The 16,495-nt window shown below is 41.2% G+C and overlaps 1 protein-coding gene and 1 gene segment (V, D, J or C); one reads left to right on the forward strand and one right to left on the reverse strand.

Moving 5' to 3' along the window:
- The first annotated feature begins 2,025 nt into the window (after positions 1-2,025).
- Positions 2,026-2,958, forward strand: LOC139324752 (olfactory receptor 6X1-like). Its single transcript, XM_070954493.1, has one exon. It carries the CDS (start codon positions 2,026-2,028, stop codon positions 2,956-2,958), a length of 933 nt encoding a protein of 310 aa, XP_070810594.1.
- A 1,828-nt stretch (positions 2,959-4,786) lies between these two features.
- On the reverse strand, positions 4,787-5,836 carry LOC139324360 (igW heavy chain V region W26-like). The segment is given in 2 exon segments: positions 4,787-5,097; positions 5,788-5,836. Coding segments are annotated over 2 exon segments (360 nt in total).
- Between the last annotated feature and the right edge of the window lie 10,659 nt (positions 5,837-16,495).

Here is a 16,495-nt window from a genome sequence, read left to right on the forward strand (position 1 = left end):
GTCAATCTCTCTGTCTATCTCTCTGTCTCTGTTTCTCTCACTCTGTCTCTCTTTGTCTCTCTGTCTCTCTGTCTCTCTCTCTGTCTCTGTCTCCCTCTGTGTCTCTGTCTGTATCTCTGTCTCTCTCTCTCCTCCTCTATCTCTCTGTCTCTGTTTCTCTCACTCTGTCTCTCTTTGTCTCTCTGTCTCGCTCTGTCTCTCTCTCTGTCTCTCTTTGTCTGTCTCTCTCTCTCTCTGTCTCTCTCTGCTTCTCTCTCTCCTCCTCTATCTCTCTGTCTCTGTTTCTCTCACTCTGTCTCTCTTTGTCTCTCTGTCTCTCTGTCTCTCTCTCTGTGTGTCTCTCTCTCTCTGTGTGTGTCTCTCTTTGTCTCTCTCTCTCTCTGTGTGTGTGTCTCTCTCTCTCAAAGCATTTCTTCTTCTTTCTATAACCCTTCTTTCAAAGTGCTCTTCTGTACTGCTGGATTTTAGCTATCCTTAATGTTTAAAGGCCTGGGTTATAAACCTTGAAACATTAAACTGAATAATGTTCAACTTAAACTACATACTCAAATAGAGACACGTGAAAATATTAATGAGTTAGCGACTTTGTTTACTATGGATGGAGGAGGCAATGATTTTGACCAATGAAACCTGCCAATGATTTTCACCAGTTATTCCTTATCAATATCCTATAAAATTTCCTTTATCACTATCCATACAGTTTAGATGAAATCTTTTCCATAGGATTTAGAGATAAACTGAATGGTAATAGGTCCATATGAAAACCTGAGCCGGGAGTTGTTGTTGTTGTTTTCCTCCTCCTCCTCCTCCTCCTCCTCCTCCTCCTCCTCTCTGGTTCTCAAATTCAGTTCAGTTCTCTCTAGTTCTCATATTCAGTAGGGTACATGCTATCTCAGAATGAAGGACATTATCAAAAGTCAGCCAGTTAATGAAACATGCACGAGTTGGAACAGGGAGAGGAACTTCAACAATGCAGAATGTTATGTAAAGTAATTCAGTCCAACCATTCCATTCAAATCTGTGCAATTTCTGCTTCAATCCCTCGTGACTATATTACTCAATGCTAACAAGGAATGATCATTACTGTCATTTGCACCTCTGTAACTGTCTGGTTTGGCACTGCAACCAAACAAGACAAGATACAGGCTTCAAGGGATAGTTAGAACTGTAGAAAAAAACAATTGCTACCGGCCCGCCTTCCATTGAGGATCTGTATACTGCACGAGCCGCAAAGAGGGCTTTGAAAATATCTACATAACCCTCACATCCTGGACCTAAATTGTTTTAACTTCTACCCTCAAGAAGATGCTATAAATATCATCAACAACAAGACACCAGGACAGTTTTTCCCCCATGCCATCAGTCTGCTAGACGAAGTTAGTTCCCACAACACTGAGAAACTACCTAGTAGGGCTGTATTACTATTATTCTTCTCATCTTTTCTATTGCCTATTTCCATAACTTCTTATGACTATAACTTTGTTGTTTGTATCTTATGATTTATATTATTTGTTTTATTTAGTAACCTAGTATGATTTATGTTGATTGCTTATTTAGTATCCTATCCTATCACTGAGTGTTGTATCTTATGATTTACAAGGAATGTATTTTATGAAGATTACGATCATGATTTATCGCTTGTTACTTATACTGTCTGTACAGTGGGAGGTTATGCACTGGAGACAAATTCCTTGTGTATCCAATCACAAGGCCAATAAATATTTCTCTTCTCTTCTCTTCTCTTCTCTTCTCTTCTCTTCTCTTCTCTTCTCTTCTCTTCTCTTCTCTTCTCTTCTCTTCTCTTCTCCTCTCCTCTCCTCTCCGCTCCGCTCCGCTCCGCTCCGCTCCGTTCCGTTCCGTTCCGTTCCGCTCCGTTCCGTTCCGTTCCCTTCCGTTCCGTTCCGTTCTGTTCTGTTCTGTTCTGTTCTGTTCTGTTCTGTTCTGTTCTTTATAGCTACTTCCTTCTCTGACCATCAAGGAATCATGTTTCTATAAATTACTGTCATTGTTTTAGGAAAGAACAAGATGTTAAATGCTACATTTATTACTGAATTTGTTCTTCTGGGATTTTCGGAATTACATGAAGTGGACCTGGGACTTTATATTCCCCTACTTTTGATGTACCTTCTGTCACTTATAGGACATTCCTTAATCATCATTGTGGTTTCCATGGAACCTAAGCTCCATACTCCAATGTATTTCTTCCTCCTCAACTTCTCCCTGGCTGAGATTTCTTCCACAACATCAGAGATCCCAAAGATGTTGGTTAATAGCTTCTCTGGCAAAAACACCATCTGCTTTGAGTGTTGCATGTTTCAAGGTTTCATGGTCTTCACAATGGGAGCTGTGGAATTCATCACCCTCACAATCATGTCGTTTGACCGCTACGTGGCCATCTGCAAACCTTTGCAATATCAAACCATTATGACTAGTGGACTCTGTCTCAAACTCTCTTTGCTGGCATGGATTGGTGGGTTTGGACTCATATTTCCTCAGTCGGTCGTGGTGTGGACATACCCCTACTGTGGGCGCAATCTCATTGATCATTTCTTTTGTGACGTTGGTCCAGTTTTACAGTTGGCTTGTGGTGACACAACTGTAATTGAATTTGTAGGACTCATATATGGAGCTGCTATCATGTGGGGTTCCTTTGGATTTTCCCTGATTTCATATGTGTGCATTATATTCACTATAATTCAGATCCCTTCTGCCACTGGGCGCTCCAAAGCCTTTTTCACCTGTGCCTCCCATCTTACCGTTGTAAGCATTTTCTATATGGTGCTTATGTTTATGTACTTGAGGCCTTCAACTCATGGCTATAGCCAACTTAACAAAATATTGTCTCTTTTCCACACAAGTTTCATACCCACGTTAAACCCTTTCATTTACACAATCCGGAACAGTGACTTCAAAACAGCTCTGTGGAAAGCAATAACAAAAATGAAGAGGAGATCCTAATGGTGCATGACTCTTGACATCTCTTGCATTCCCTCAACTCTTTGTCCTAAGTAGAACTCCATTCTTTTGTCCTCTGTCTGCTGTAATATAGAACAGTGGTGTCTCATCTATTTGGATTAAAACTGATGATGTTACCTAGTTTGGGTAACGAAATGTCTGCAAGAAAACAAGCAAGCTCGGGGAGTGCCAAGGACCCGTCATCTATTTGGTATCAATGTATATGGCTGTATGAATGCTGCAGGAAACTGGGTGATAGCAAACACAAATATCTTGCTTATGACAATGAGTTGCTTCATAGATGCATGCTTGCAGAGGTTCATGGATTTTTTAATGTTTATCTGCCTAAGGTATCTCCTACGTTTTCTGCCTTGCAGTTCAGGGGTGGGTTCTAAATTATTTTTACTACCGGTTCTGTGGGCGTGGTTTATTTTGTGGGCATGGTTTGATGGTCATGTGACAATTCTTTAGGATTTAGCAGAGGTACTGGTCTACCAGGCTTTTAACTGCTTGCAGAGCTGTACCGGTCTACTCATTTGTTCTTGGGGCATTCCGGTCTACCTATTTGTTTTTGGAGGCACCAGTCTACCTACACTGCCTTTTAACACTGATCAGCTGTAGTGCGGCCCTTTGAAGTCCCATGGCAAGAGTTTAAACAGTTTTTTTCCTTCTAGCCAATCAGCTGGGACTCGGAAGGCAGCAAATAGATTGGGGGGCAGTGCCAAATAAAAGGTAAGAATAACGCAGGGGGGGCAGGAGGGCCCAGCTCCTGAACAAAGAGAACCGGTTCGGTAATGTCATATTGTCATTGCTACCAGCTCGGCCGAATTGGGCCGAACTGGGAGGAACCCACCACTGTTGCAGTTCCTTATCCTGGATTTACAATGGGGGAAAGAGGCATTATTCTTTTATTAGGGGAATGTAGAACTGGGACCTGTTTATACCACAACTAACCAAGGATCTTTAGTTCTCCAAAATCCTATCCCTAAAAATGTTACCTTGTTGGATAATGAAATGTCTGCAAGATAACACCCAAGCCCAAACCCAAACAACACCAAGGACTCTGCAGTTCAATATATTCTGAGCTACATTTATTCTTCTCTATTGGTACCATTTTGATATTCATCCCATTGCAACTTGCGGGAGGTAATGGAACTCAATGGGAGATCACATGATCAAATCAAAGAGGAGTCAAGCTTTGGCCTTCCTGCCAGTCACAACAAAGCAATCAAAGGGGTTCCCACTAGAGGTGGTATTCAACTGGTTCTGACCGGTTCTGGCGAACCGGTAGCAGAAATTTTGAGTAGTTCAGAGAACTGGCAAATACCACCTCTAGCTGGCCCCATCTATTCTCTGCCTCCCAGTCTCCCAGCTGAATCAGCTGGGTCTTCTTTTGTTGCCCTGCACAGGAAAACGGAGCTGGAAAGCAGGTTAGTGGGGTGGGGAGAGAATGGGGATTTTGCAGGCACTTCCCCTGCCATTCCCACCAAGCCACGCCCACAGAACCAGTAGTAAAAAAAATTGAATCCCACCACTGGTTCCCACTGTTTTCTTATCAGTATCATGGAAGCTCCAAAATCATTTTTGACCTGGTAGGATATAAGGAAGTCAACCATTGGGTTTTCAGCTCAGCATGGCTGATGAAGTGTGACAACAATATCCATTTCTTTTTGTACCCAGATGTGAAAAGAAGGAAATCTAAAAAGCATGTGATTGACTCCAACTCTCTTCAAATGAGGAAATGAAAGTAACCATGGAAAGGGGGGAGGAAATGCCATCAAGAAGATATGTTGGGCCCTCCTACAAGATATTGAGCAGCAACACTTCCAAATTAAGTCATTGTGTATCTTGCGCAGTAGTAGATGGCAGTATCTTCTACTTTAAGAGCATCTATCTTTAGCTGTGCTGTCGAACCTCTGGTGGAAGGGGTGACACGGCCCTTAAATTCATCGGCGGTGTATGTGGTATATCCAGTCCTGAAGGATGTGATAAAGACAAGCTCTTCGCCGTTAGATTGACGAACCCAGCTAAGATGGTGGTTATTGATATCATATCCTGACACTGTGCAAGTCAGAGTAATGGATCTTCCTGGAAGTACCAATGCTTCAGGAGGCTGGGTCAAAGTAATAGTGGCAGAAACACCTGTTAATAAAGAATGACATAAAACAGGTTAACAGATTACAGAGTTAGAAGGGACCTTGTAGGCCATCTAATCCAATCCCCACCCAAGCTTAGAATGGCTTAGAACGGCTTAGAATAACAGAGTTGGAAGGGACCTTGGAGGTCTTCTAGTCCAACCCCCTGCTTAGGCAGGAAACCCTATACCACATAAGGACATTAAAAGATTACAAATGCAGAAAGATTACACCCCATCACTTTCTTTCTGAATTCATATTCTGTCCATGTTTTCCATCTCGCTCTAAGATTCAATACAATATGAAAAATCTCAAGGACAACTATTTCCAAATCTTCCAGATGTGGGGATTTCAAGCCCCAGAAGTCACCGGAAAGTAAGGCTGAGAATTCTGGGAGTTGAAGTCTATACAGAAGTTGCCAAGGTTGGACAACACTATTAATCATACTTTTCTGCGTTAAATTTACTTAGCATAGATACTTACATCTATGTGGGGGAAGATATTTAAATCATGGAAAAAGAAGAAGTGGGAAAAATTGGTGGGTTTTTTAATATTTTTTTTTTTTTGAAGAACTACACACTGGAGATGAGATAAGACCTTTGCTGTATTTTAGTTCCAATTTGTATTTCATTACAAAAGAATCATAACATTTATTGGGAAATATATTGAGCTGATGAAACAAAACATGGTTACTCACCAACCAAAAACAGCAAAATGGCAAAGCAGATATAATTGAAGTATCTCATAATGTCAGGTGGATCTTTCCTTTGAATTCCGGGACGTAAGGTCCTCTATTTGAACAATTGGAAAGTTTGACAGCTAATTCGTATATAATCCATGACATGCAAATTAGTTTGCATTTCAGAAATGTTCTTCCTCCTCTCATTTGAATTTTATATCTGTCCCTCTACTTATATGGCAATTTTTTCTCATATTAGTGCAGAAACAAGAACTTCATGATGTTAATTGTTATAATTTCCTTCTATCTCTTATAATATTCCATGTTTCCCCCAGTTCTCATCTGGTTCAGCCTTCTATCTATATACTTAGATGTGGATATATGTATACCAGGGGTGGGTTCTAATTTTTTTTACTACCGGTTCTGTGGGCGTGGCTTATTTTGTGGGTGTGGCTTGGAGGTCATGTGATTAGGTGGGCGTGGGTAGCTGCTCAGAGTCATTTCTGGAAGGTCCTCGCACTTACAACCAGTCCTCGCACTTACGACCTGACTCATTTGTTTGCTTTTAACACTAATCAGCTGTAGGGCGGCCCTTTGAAGCCCCGCGGCAAGAGTTTAAACAGTTTTTTTCCCTCTAGTCATCAGCTGGGACTCAGGAGGCAGCAATAGATTGGGGATGGGACCAAATAAAAGTAAGAATAATGTGGGGGGGGTGGGAGGGCGGGGGGGAAGAACCGGTTCGGTGACGTCATATCGTCACCGCTACTGGCTCGGCCGAACCGGGAGCAACCCACCACTGATGTAAACTAAATGAAAGCTTTTTAAAAAAACAAAGAATAAAATGCAGGTTGTCATCAAAACACAAATGACTGCTAAGTGAATTTAGGATGTTTCTGACAAAAATCTGGTCTTTGTGCTTAAGACCAGTCCTTGAATTCATGAGGATACGTGGTATGATCAAAATTCAGGCAACAGGCATGTATTTATGATGATTGCAGCATCCCAGGTCATGGAATCGGTATTTGCGATTTTCCCAGCACGCTTCCAACAAGCAAAGTCAACAGGGCAATCCAAATTCACTTAGCAACCATGTGATTCACTTAACACATTGGTCATTTCAAGTTATATACTGCTGATTCACAAATTGAAGGTGGTGAAGAACGGAAAGAAGAAAAAGGGGGAGGATAAAGAGGAGGGGTAAAGCAGGAGGGGTAAGGGAAGAGGGGATGGGGAGTAGAGTAGAAAATTGGGAGGAGAAGGAGGAGGAGGAGGAGGAGGAGGAGGAGGAGGAGGAGAAGAAGAAGAAGAAGAAGAAGAAGAAGAAGAAGAAGAAGAAGAAGAAGAAGAAGAAGAAGAAGAAGAAGAAGAAGAAGAAGTAGTTCCACTATAGGTTGATCGTTAATTGAGGAAATCTTCATCATCATTTTTTAACAACCACATAATCCCTTGCAGGGTGCAGTCTGGTCTACTGAATGGAGATAGCAGAGTGTTTTAATGGACGGATGCTCTTCCTGTCGCCAATACACAATTTTGTTTAGCACACATATTCCCAGTTTGCTGAGAGAGAGAAATACCTACCTCTACCTAGGATTGAACTCACAGCCTCCTGATCGTCAGGCGAAATCTCCACCTCTTGGCACCACTCTCATTTGGGGGAACCTTGATGCTCCTATATTCCTTTTCTTCATAAAACAGGGGATTTTGTGTTTAATATAATAGTAGTTCTGTTGAAGGGAAAGGACTACAGACCGACACAATTTCTCCATCCTTCAGTCATAACCAATAGTTGAGATTTTTTTTGCCTGATTTATTGCTCAAACTGTGACTTCAAACTGAAGTCTGTTCAAAGTAGGCCCTGAATAGGAAGGGGAAGTGGGAGACCACCTGTTCTTGAGAAATGCTCTACCGAATATTTGCAGTCTCAGAATGGATTTGGTACAAAGGAAAGATTGCCCTGTGTTATTGTGGGCAGCTCCTCTCGCACAATAATAGTGAGCCGTATCTTCAGCTGTTAGACCATCAATCCTCAGTTTGCTTGTAGAACCAGTAGTGAAAAGGGCCACCCGTCCTTTAAATTTATCAACAATAATGATCGGATCTCTTGGTCTAAAGCCACCTATGTAAGCAAGTCCTGTCTCAGTGGGTTGAGTTGTCCAATGTATATGATGTCGGTTAATATCATATCCAGAAGCCAAACATTCTAAGGTTACAGAAGTGCCTGGAACTGCCGTTGCTTCCTTGGGTTGAGTTAAAGTATTGGATTCCAAAGAGCCTGCTAAAAGAAAGATAAGACAAAAACAGGGAAACAAGGCATTTTGTTTTAAAGTTTAAGTTTTAAATATTTTTAATATTCCAGTCCAAATGTCTTTTTTTCCTATGCACCCTTGATTTTGGCCCGTCATTAAAAATCATATATTAATTCCAAATGAGTAGAGTAGAGTAGAGTAAAGTAGAGTAGAGTAGAGCAGAGCAGAGCAGAGCAGAGCAGAGCAGAGCAGAGCAGAGCAGAGCAGAGTACAGTAGAGTAGAATAGAATAGAATAGAATAGAATAGAATAGAATAGAATAGAATAGAATAGAATAGAATAGAATAGAATAGAATAGAATAGAATAGAATTCTTTACTGGCCAAGTGTGATTGGACACAGAAGGAATTTGTCTTTGGTATATGCTGTCCCGATTAAAAAAGACTAGTGTATATCGGAAAAGATTTTGGAATATGGAAAAAAAAAGACATCTTCCCACATTTCTACATAGGCTTCTATGACTGTTGTCACAGAATTGGAAACAAGGCTGTAGCAGTTTCAATGAGCAGATAAAGCTCATTTCAGTTGAGAATTATGGAATCCCAATTCAGGATTTCACAGGAGTTACAGATGTATAGATTGTTTAGGATAGTTCAAAATTAAAATGGTGAAACTCAAGCAAATTCTGAAGAACTCAGGGAGGTTAATCTTATCACAGCCATCTGCCATTCTGCTCTGAAATTATGTATTTCAGAGGGACAACAGTAAATATCTTCATTTGTTGTTGTTGTTGTTGTTGTTGTTGTTGTTGTTGTTAGTTGTGAAGTTGTGTCCAACCCATCGTGATCCTATGGACAACATTCCTCCAAGCTTTCCTGTCCTCTACCATCCTCTGGAGTCCATTTAAGCTCATACCAATTGCTTCAGTGACTCCATCCAGCCACCTCATTCTCTGTGGTCCCATTCTACTTTTACCCTCAATCTTTCCCAGCATTAGGTTCTTCTCCAGTGAGTCCTTCCTTCTCATTAGGTGGCCAAAGTATTTGAGTTTCGTCTTCAGGATCTGGCATTCAAAAGGGTTGATCTCCTCTAGGACTGACCGGTTTGATCACCTTGCAGTCCAAGGGACTTGCAGGAGTCTTCTCCAGCACCACAGTTCAAAGATAGATTGCTTAGAATAGTTCAAAATTAAAATGGTGAAATCCAAGCAACATCTGAAGGACTCAGGGAGGTTCATTTTATCATTCTGCGCCAAAATTATGTATTTCAGAGGGACAACAGTAAATATCTTCATACATAATATTTATCATCAAATACATTTAATGAAAAAAAGTTAATCTTTGGTTGCTGTGATTCTCCTTCTTCAGAATTAGGAATGTTCCATCTCATACCAGTTTTGGATAATTTTGCGCAATACCTGTAGTTGTTACTCACCAGGCAAACATAGAAGAAGTGGGTAAATGTAAGGAAACCAGCCCATCCTGTAATATCAGATCAGTATTTGCCTTGGGTTCAAGTTGTAAGGGTGACATATTTACAATGACCAAATCAGTTGATCATTTGCATGTTCTTACATACTCCAGGATGAGCAAATAATTTTGCATTTCAGAAATTTCCCTTCTTTTCTTGGTTCCTGCCTATCTCCATATGGTTCCGGTCTGGACTGCTTTTCCAAGAAGAAAACACAATCCCTTTTAACAATACTAGGGCAGAGGGGAAGAACTTCCCTTTCCCTTCTTACTGTTCTTGTAGGCTTCTCCCTCAACCTCTCCTATCCTTCTGAGAGGAGGAGGAGAAAGAGGAGGAGGAGGAGGAGAAGAAGGAGAAGGAGAAGGAGAAGGAGAAGGAGAAGGAGAAGGAGAAGGAGAAAGAGAAGGAGAAGGAGAAGGAGAAGAACAGAATAGCAGACTAATAGAATAAGAGAGTTGGAAGGGACCTTGGAGATTTTCTAGTCCAACCCGCTCTTCAAGCAAGAAACCCTATACCTGTGATGGCGAACCCATGGCACGTGTGCCATCATATCGGTGGGCACGTGAGCTCAGCTCAAATGCACATGTGCACGCCGGCCAGCTGACTTTCGGGTCTTCTGGGCCCACCGGAAGTCAGGAAGCAGGTTGGTTCCGCCTCCAGAGGGCCTCCGGGGGAATGGGGAAGGCCCATTTTTCCCTCTCCCCAGGCTCCAGAACCTTTCTAGGAGCCTGGGGAGGGTGAAAACGGCCTTCCCCAACCCCCCAGAGGCCCTCCGGAGGCCAGAAACAGCCTATCCAGGAGGATGGGAAAGGTTATTTTTGCCCTCCCCAGGCTCCTAGAAAGGCTCCGGAGCCTGAGGAGAGCAAAAAAACAGGCCTACTGGGCCCACCGTGCCATCACATGCCAAAAGCAGGGGAGTCACGTGCATGCGACCCCCCCCACGCTCCCCACGCTTTTGGCACACAATGGCAAAAAGGTTAGCCATCACTGCCCTATACTATTTTAGACAAATAGTTGTCCAATCTCTTTTTAGAAACCTCCAGCTTTTTGAAGCACACACAATGTTTAGTGGTAGTTCACAGATTTATATCACTTTGCTAATACTATGACGATAAGCCACTAATAGTCATCATCAAGTTTCATTACTTATCATATGGATATTTTTAAATATAATATTGGCATAATTAAAAGTTAGAAAAGGGATGGAAACTAGAGAGAGGGGGATTAATGGAACACACATCTTTAATAATAAGAGGGGAAATCAGAATTTGAACGATGGTGGTATTAAGAATGTTTGAACAATATGCTGATTGGCATAAAAATAATATGCTGAAATATTGAATAATTAAATAATGGATGATTATAATTTAACATAAAAATGTGTATTACTATAAGAACCATATAAGTCTGTTAAATGTATATGAATATGATTATTAATATTCTATTTGTAGTAAAAGGAATGACACTCAGAATATGGTGATTGGCATTAAAATAACCTATTGACATATTGAATAACTAAATAATGAAAGATTATAATTCAACGAAAATATGTGTACTATAACCAGAACTATATAAGCTTGTCAACTGTAGTAAATATAAATAAATAAACAAATAAATAAATAAATAAATAAATAAATAAATAAATAATAAATAAATAAATAAATAAATAAATAAATAAATAAATAAATAAATAAACTTTATTGTCATTGTATGTGTATACACAGTATACACATACAACGAAATTTACTTGACACTCAAAGACCAGGTCCCACACACATAATCCCCAAACACACTCCCACCCACCACAAATTCCCCACCCCTAAACCACCCAACCATCCACACAACAGACCAAGTAATGCTGTCCAACAGCTCACTGATGGTGGCCCTTTAGTTCATGGTTGAGTGCGATTATAGCTCTGGGATAAGAACTATTCAAAAAACGTGTGGTCCGAGTTTTAATTATTCTGTATCTTCTGCCAGAAGGCAACAGTCCAAAAAGATTGTCAGCAGGATAGGAAGAGTCTCTGGGAATGTTATGCAACTTCCTCAAACAGCGAGATTCGAAGATGTTGTCCAGGGCTGGTAGCTCGAGTCCGATAATATTCTGGGCAGTTTTAATGATTGTCTGTAGAGATTTTTTGTCTGCTACAGAGCTGCTCCCCATACCATGCAAGAATGCCGTATGTCAGGACACTCTCAATGGTGCTGCGATAGTAGGACAGAAGTAGATGCTGAGATAGATTTATCTTCCTGAGCATTCTCAGGAAGTTCAGCCTCTTCTGTGCTATGATGAATATTATTTTATTTGTACTAAAAATGTAAGACACTCAGATGCCACACTGTTCACGCATTGATATGTTTGTAAAAAATTTAAAAAATTAAAAACTTGGGGGGAAAAGTTTCATTATTTAGCCTGGGAAATGAATGGTTGGAATTTTTTTTTTTTAAGTCCTTTTTTCCCCCTTAAGTCTTCCAATATTTGGAAGCTGATCTGATAAGAAGTTGACCTTAAATCTGTTCTGCAAACAGATTTCTGTTACATATTCCACAGATGGTTTCTGCAGAGAGATGCTGCAAAGACAGTTTCAATTGTGCAGGACTGCTGAAGAATGTTTCCTTTCTGATACGTAGGATTTTGAAACCACTGCTTATTTCAAACCACAGCTTTTTGGTTAGAGTTTATTTTCTCAAGCACATGCACATGGTTTTCAGCAACAAACTTTATAATGTCCTACTCAAGAAACTGGAATAGATTCTAAGAAGGACCATGAGGAGACAAGTAAAGTCCTACAGAGATCAACCAGAAGATCTGGTCATGTTTCATCTTTGGAGAAGAATGCCATCCAGAAGATGGCGTGTTCTTTGTCATTCCAGAGTGCTAGACATGAAGTTATGGATTTAAGTCAGAGAAGGAAAGATTCCCGTGAAATATTGGGGAAAAATCACAATAATAATACTTTGTTGATGGAACCTCTTATCCAGAAAGGTGACAGTCCTTATTCAAGAATACACTGGAGAATTATATACATAGGATTTTTTATTATTATTATTTGGATTCCTACACTAAGACAAAAGAATAGACCTTGGAAAGTCTTCTAGTAGTCTAGCCCACTGCTCAAGCAGGAGACTCTATACCATTTCAGACAATTAGTTGTCCAGTCTCTTCTTAAAGGACTCCATGTTGGATAACCATTTGTCCAAAGTTTTGTAGGGTTTCCTGCCTAAGCAGGGAGTTGGACTAGAAGACCTCCAATGTCCCTTCCAACTCTGCTATTCTATTCTATTCTATTCTATTCTATTCTATTCTATTCTATTCTATTCTATTCTATTCTATTCTATTCTATTCTATTCTATTCTATTCTACTCTATTCTACTCTACTCTACTCTACTCTACTCTACTCTACTCTACTCTATTCATTTGGAATTAATATATGATTTTTAATGATGGGCCGTGACTGGGAGGATTTTTCATCAGGTTCTGATTCGCCTTTCTGGATCGGGACTCCCTACACACAGTCACTCATGCCCTCGTCACCTCCCGCCTGGACTATTGTAACACTCTCTACATGGGGCTCCCCTTGAGGAGCACTCGGAGGCTCCAACTGGCGCAGAGTGCGGCTGCGCGGGTGGTTATGGGAGCAACATGGCGCTCCCGTGTGACACCTCTCCTGAGCGAGCTGCACTGGCTCCCGGTGGTCTTCCGGGTGCAGTCCAAGGTTTTGGTTACCATCTTTAGAGCGCTCCATGGCTTAGGACCTGGTTATTTACAGGACCGCCTACTACCACAAACAGCCTCCCACCGGCCGGTACGCTCTCATAGAGAGGGGCTCCTCCGGGTGCCGTCAGCCAAACAGTGTCGACTGGCGACCCCCAGGGGGAGGGCCTTCTCTGTGGGGGCACCCACTATCTGGAACGAGCTCCCCCCGGAGATACGGAGGATTCCAGATCTGTGCACTTAAGACCCTCCTATTCCAGCAAGCCAGCCTGGCCTAATTTTCTCCCCTTTCTTTTAAATTTTTAAATTGAAATTTTAATTTGTTTTAAATTATTGGGATTTTTAATTGTCTTGGGCTAAATTATTTAATTTGGTTTTAATTATGTTTCTAACTTTTGTATTTATGTATTTTATTCTGTGCCTGTTCACCGCCCTGAGTCCTTCGGGAGTAGGGCGGTATATAAATTTAATAAAACAAACAAACATAAAACAAACAAACAAAATCAAGGGTGCATAGGAAAAAAAGACATTTGGACTGGAAAATTAAAAAATATTTAAAACTTAAACTTTAAAACAAAATGCCTTGTTTCCCTGTTTTTGTCTTATCTTTCTTTTAGCAGGCTCTTTGGAATCCAATACTTTAACTCAACCCAAGGAAGCAACGGCAGTTCCAGGAACTTCTGTAACCTTAGAATGTTTGGCTTCTGGATATAATATTAACCGACATCATATACATTGGACAACTCAACCCACTGAGACAGGACTTGCTTACATAGGTGGCTTTAGACCTAGAGATTCGATCATTATTGTTGATAAATTTAAAGGACGGGTGGCCCTTTTCACTTCCATTCCATTCCATTCCATTCCATTCCATTCCATTCCATTCCATTCCATTCCATTCCATTCCATTCCATTCCAGTCAAACCTCTTGGAGAACTCAGCTTCTGGTCAGGTTTCAATTAGATACTTATTTTAGTATCTGAGTCCTGTTTAGTGGCTCCTGGCCTTACTCTTAGAAGAAACAGTCAAAAATATTTTTTGTGTGTCCTCTGAATGCTTCCAAATAGCCACCATGAACCTATAATATACAGTTGGCTTCTAAGTCTTTTGGTTTGAAAGCTTTGCAAGCAAGAAGAAACGAAAGGAACTAGAGTTTCATATACCACGGTTGAGCTAGAGCCCCGTAATTTTCGTTCCTCTTCTTCTCTTTCTATTAGCAATAGAAAATGGCCCTCTTCCATGATCAAAAGTCACTTTCTCTAGTCTAGTTTTACCTTGAATGTTCTGTCTTGCATAGTGCAAGAGCGCCACCAAGAGCAATGAACCGAAACAGCAGCCCAACCTCCCAAGAAACGAAACCCATCCACAGCTTACTGAAACTGAGAACGATAGCAAGAGACAAAATAATAAATGCAGCCCAACAAGTATAATTCTGATACTTACTGTGGTTTTGCATACATTATAAAGGATAGTCTGTTCCCCTCCCCCACAATTTCTCTTCTTAAGCTTTTGCTGCCATCAAGCGGTTAACATGTACTGTGACATGAGCTCATTTTTGTCACCAAGCATCAGGACAGGGAACATGTAGCCATCCAGATGTTGGTGGATTAAATATTCACTTCTTAATGCACTAGAGCTGCTAAGAGTTCAACAGCTTTTGGAGGACAACAGAACCCCCGATTCTGCTATAATGAGGAGACTTTGGAAAAAGTTCAAATAAGAGCAACTAAGGACAGGGGTGGGATTGAAAAATTTCAGCAACCGATTCGCTGCCTGGTTGCTGGGTGGGTGTGGTTATGGGGGTGTGGCCTACTCAGCCTCCTGCACCATGGCAAGGGGTGCATTTTTACCCTCCCCATGCTCCGGAGGCTTTCCTGGAGCCTCCAGGAATGCGAAAACAGCCTCCCCCGGGCACCAGAGGCCCTTCAGAGGCTGGAAATGTGCCCATTTCTGGACTTCCAGTACTTCAGGTACTTTTCACCCTCCCAGAGCCTCTGTGTGGACCCTGCACTTACCTGGCATCCAAAACAGGTAAGCCACGTTGAGACTCCTGGGAGGGAATAGGTGAGATGGGCAGGTCAGCCAGTCCTTGGAACAACCAGTTCAGTGAACCAGATTAAAGTTAACATCTGTTCTGCCCCAGCTACGGACCCCAAAGAACGCAGCACACACAAAGTCCGTACAAACCTTAGTTTACTAATTGAGGACTACTTATTTATTTATTTATTTATTTCATGTATTTATATGCCACCCTTCTCCAGAAGGACTCAGGGCAGCGAACACAAGTTAAAAACATGTACAACAAAATCCCATTTTAAATCAAATTAACTAATAAATAATAAATAATAAAACCCAGAATCAGAGTCAGCCTATTTGCTTGAACAGCCAAGTCTTCAGGTCCCAACAGAAGGAGCTTTCTTAGTAGTTGTTCGAACACAAATACAGTTTAAATCAGTCTTTTCTGAACAAGGGCTATTAATTTAACTTCATTAACAGCCGACAAGAATCCAAAGAATAATAACTCAATTCTGAGTCACAGTATTTCAGATAACCGTAATCTTACTGTGGTTGGCAGAATGCCCAGAAGCAATTTGCAGGAAAACTGACAAGAGAGAAATAAGAGCCGAATCAAACGTTTCTGTAATCAAGACATGAAGGAATATGAACGAAGTTGTTTCCTGCAAATTGCATCAGTCATCGTCCTTTCTTAAATAGGCTAGGGAGTAGCCAATTAGCCCCAAGCCTTGCTCTCAAGGAGACCTCCTCCTGAGGAGTCACTCCTACCTTTTAACAGCTCTATGCACTCATGCATTGAGAAGAGGCTCCTCCTCTTCTTCCTCTTCACTCATGGGAGCTTCTGGAGGTTCTGAAGGCCCTGGCTGAATCCCCGCCTCTGGCACCACGTCTTCTCCAGCCTCCTCATTGTCTGACTCGAGCGTCAGCTGCACAGGCTGCTGGCGCAGCACCACACCAGCCTCCTCGCTGTCGGAATCAGCTACTAACTGCACAGGCCGCTGACGGGCCACAACAACATCTAGTTCGCCCGAACTGATCCTAACCGGCTGAATCCCACCCCGATTAAGGGCCTGGAGACAAAAACATATGAAGAACAGTTGCAGAACAGTATATTGTTATTTTATTAATTTATTATTCTCTATTTGATTAGTTTTACTGTATATATATATATATATATATATATATATATATATATATATATATATATATATATATATGCATATTCTTTCTAGCCAGGTTTTACCTACGTAAACTAAGTTGTTTTTGCAGCTCTGGTTGTGT

Source organism: Pituophis catenifer, unplaced genomic scaffold (assembly GCF_029215685.1).
Source record: "Pituophis catenifer annectens isolate HBS135680 unplaced genomic scaffold, rPitCat1.0.hap2 SCAF_15, whole genome shotgun sequence".
Classification (NCBI taxonomy): Eukaryota; Metazoa; Chordata; class Lepidosauria; order Squamata; family Colubridae; genus Pituophis; species Pituophis catenifer.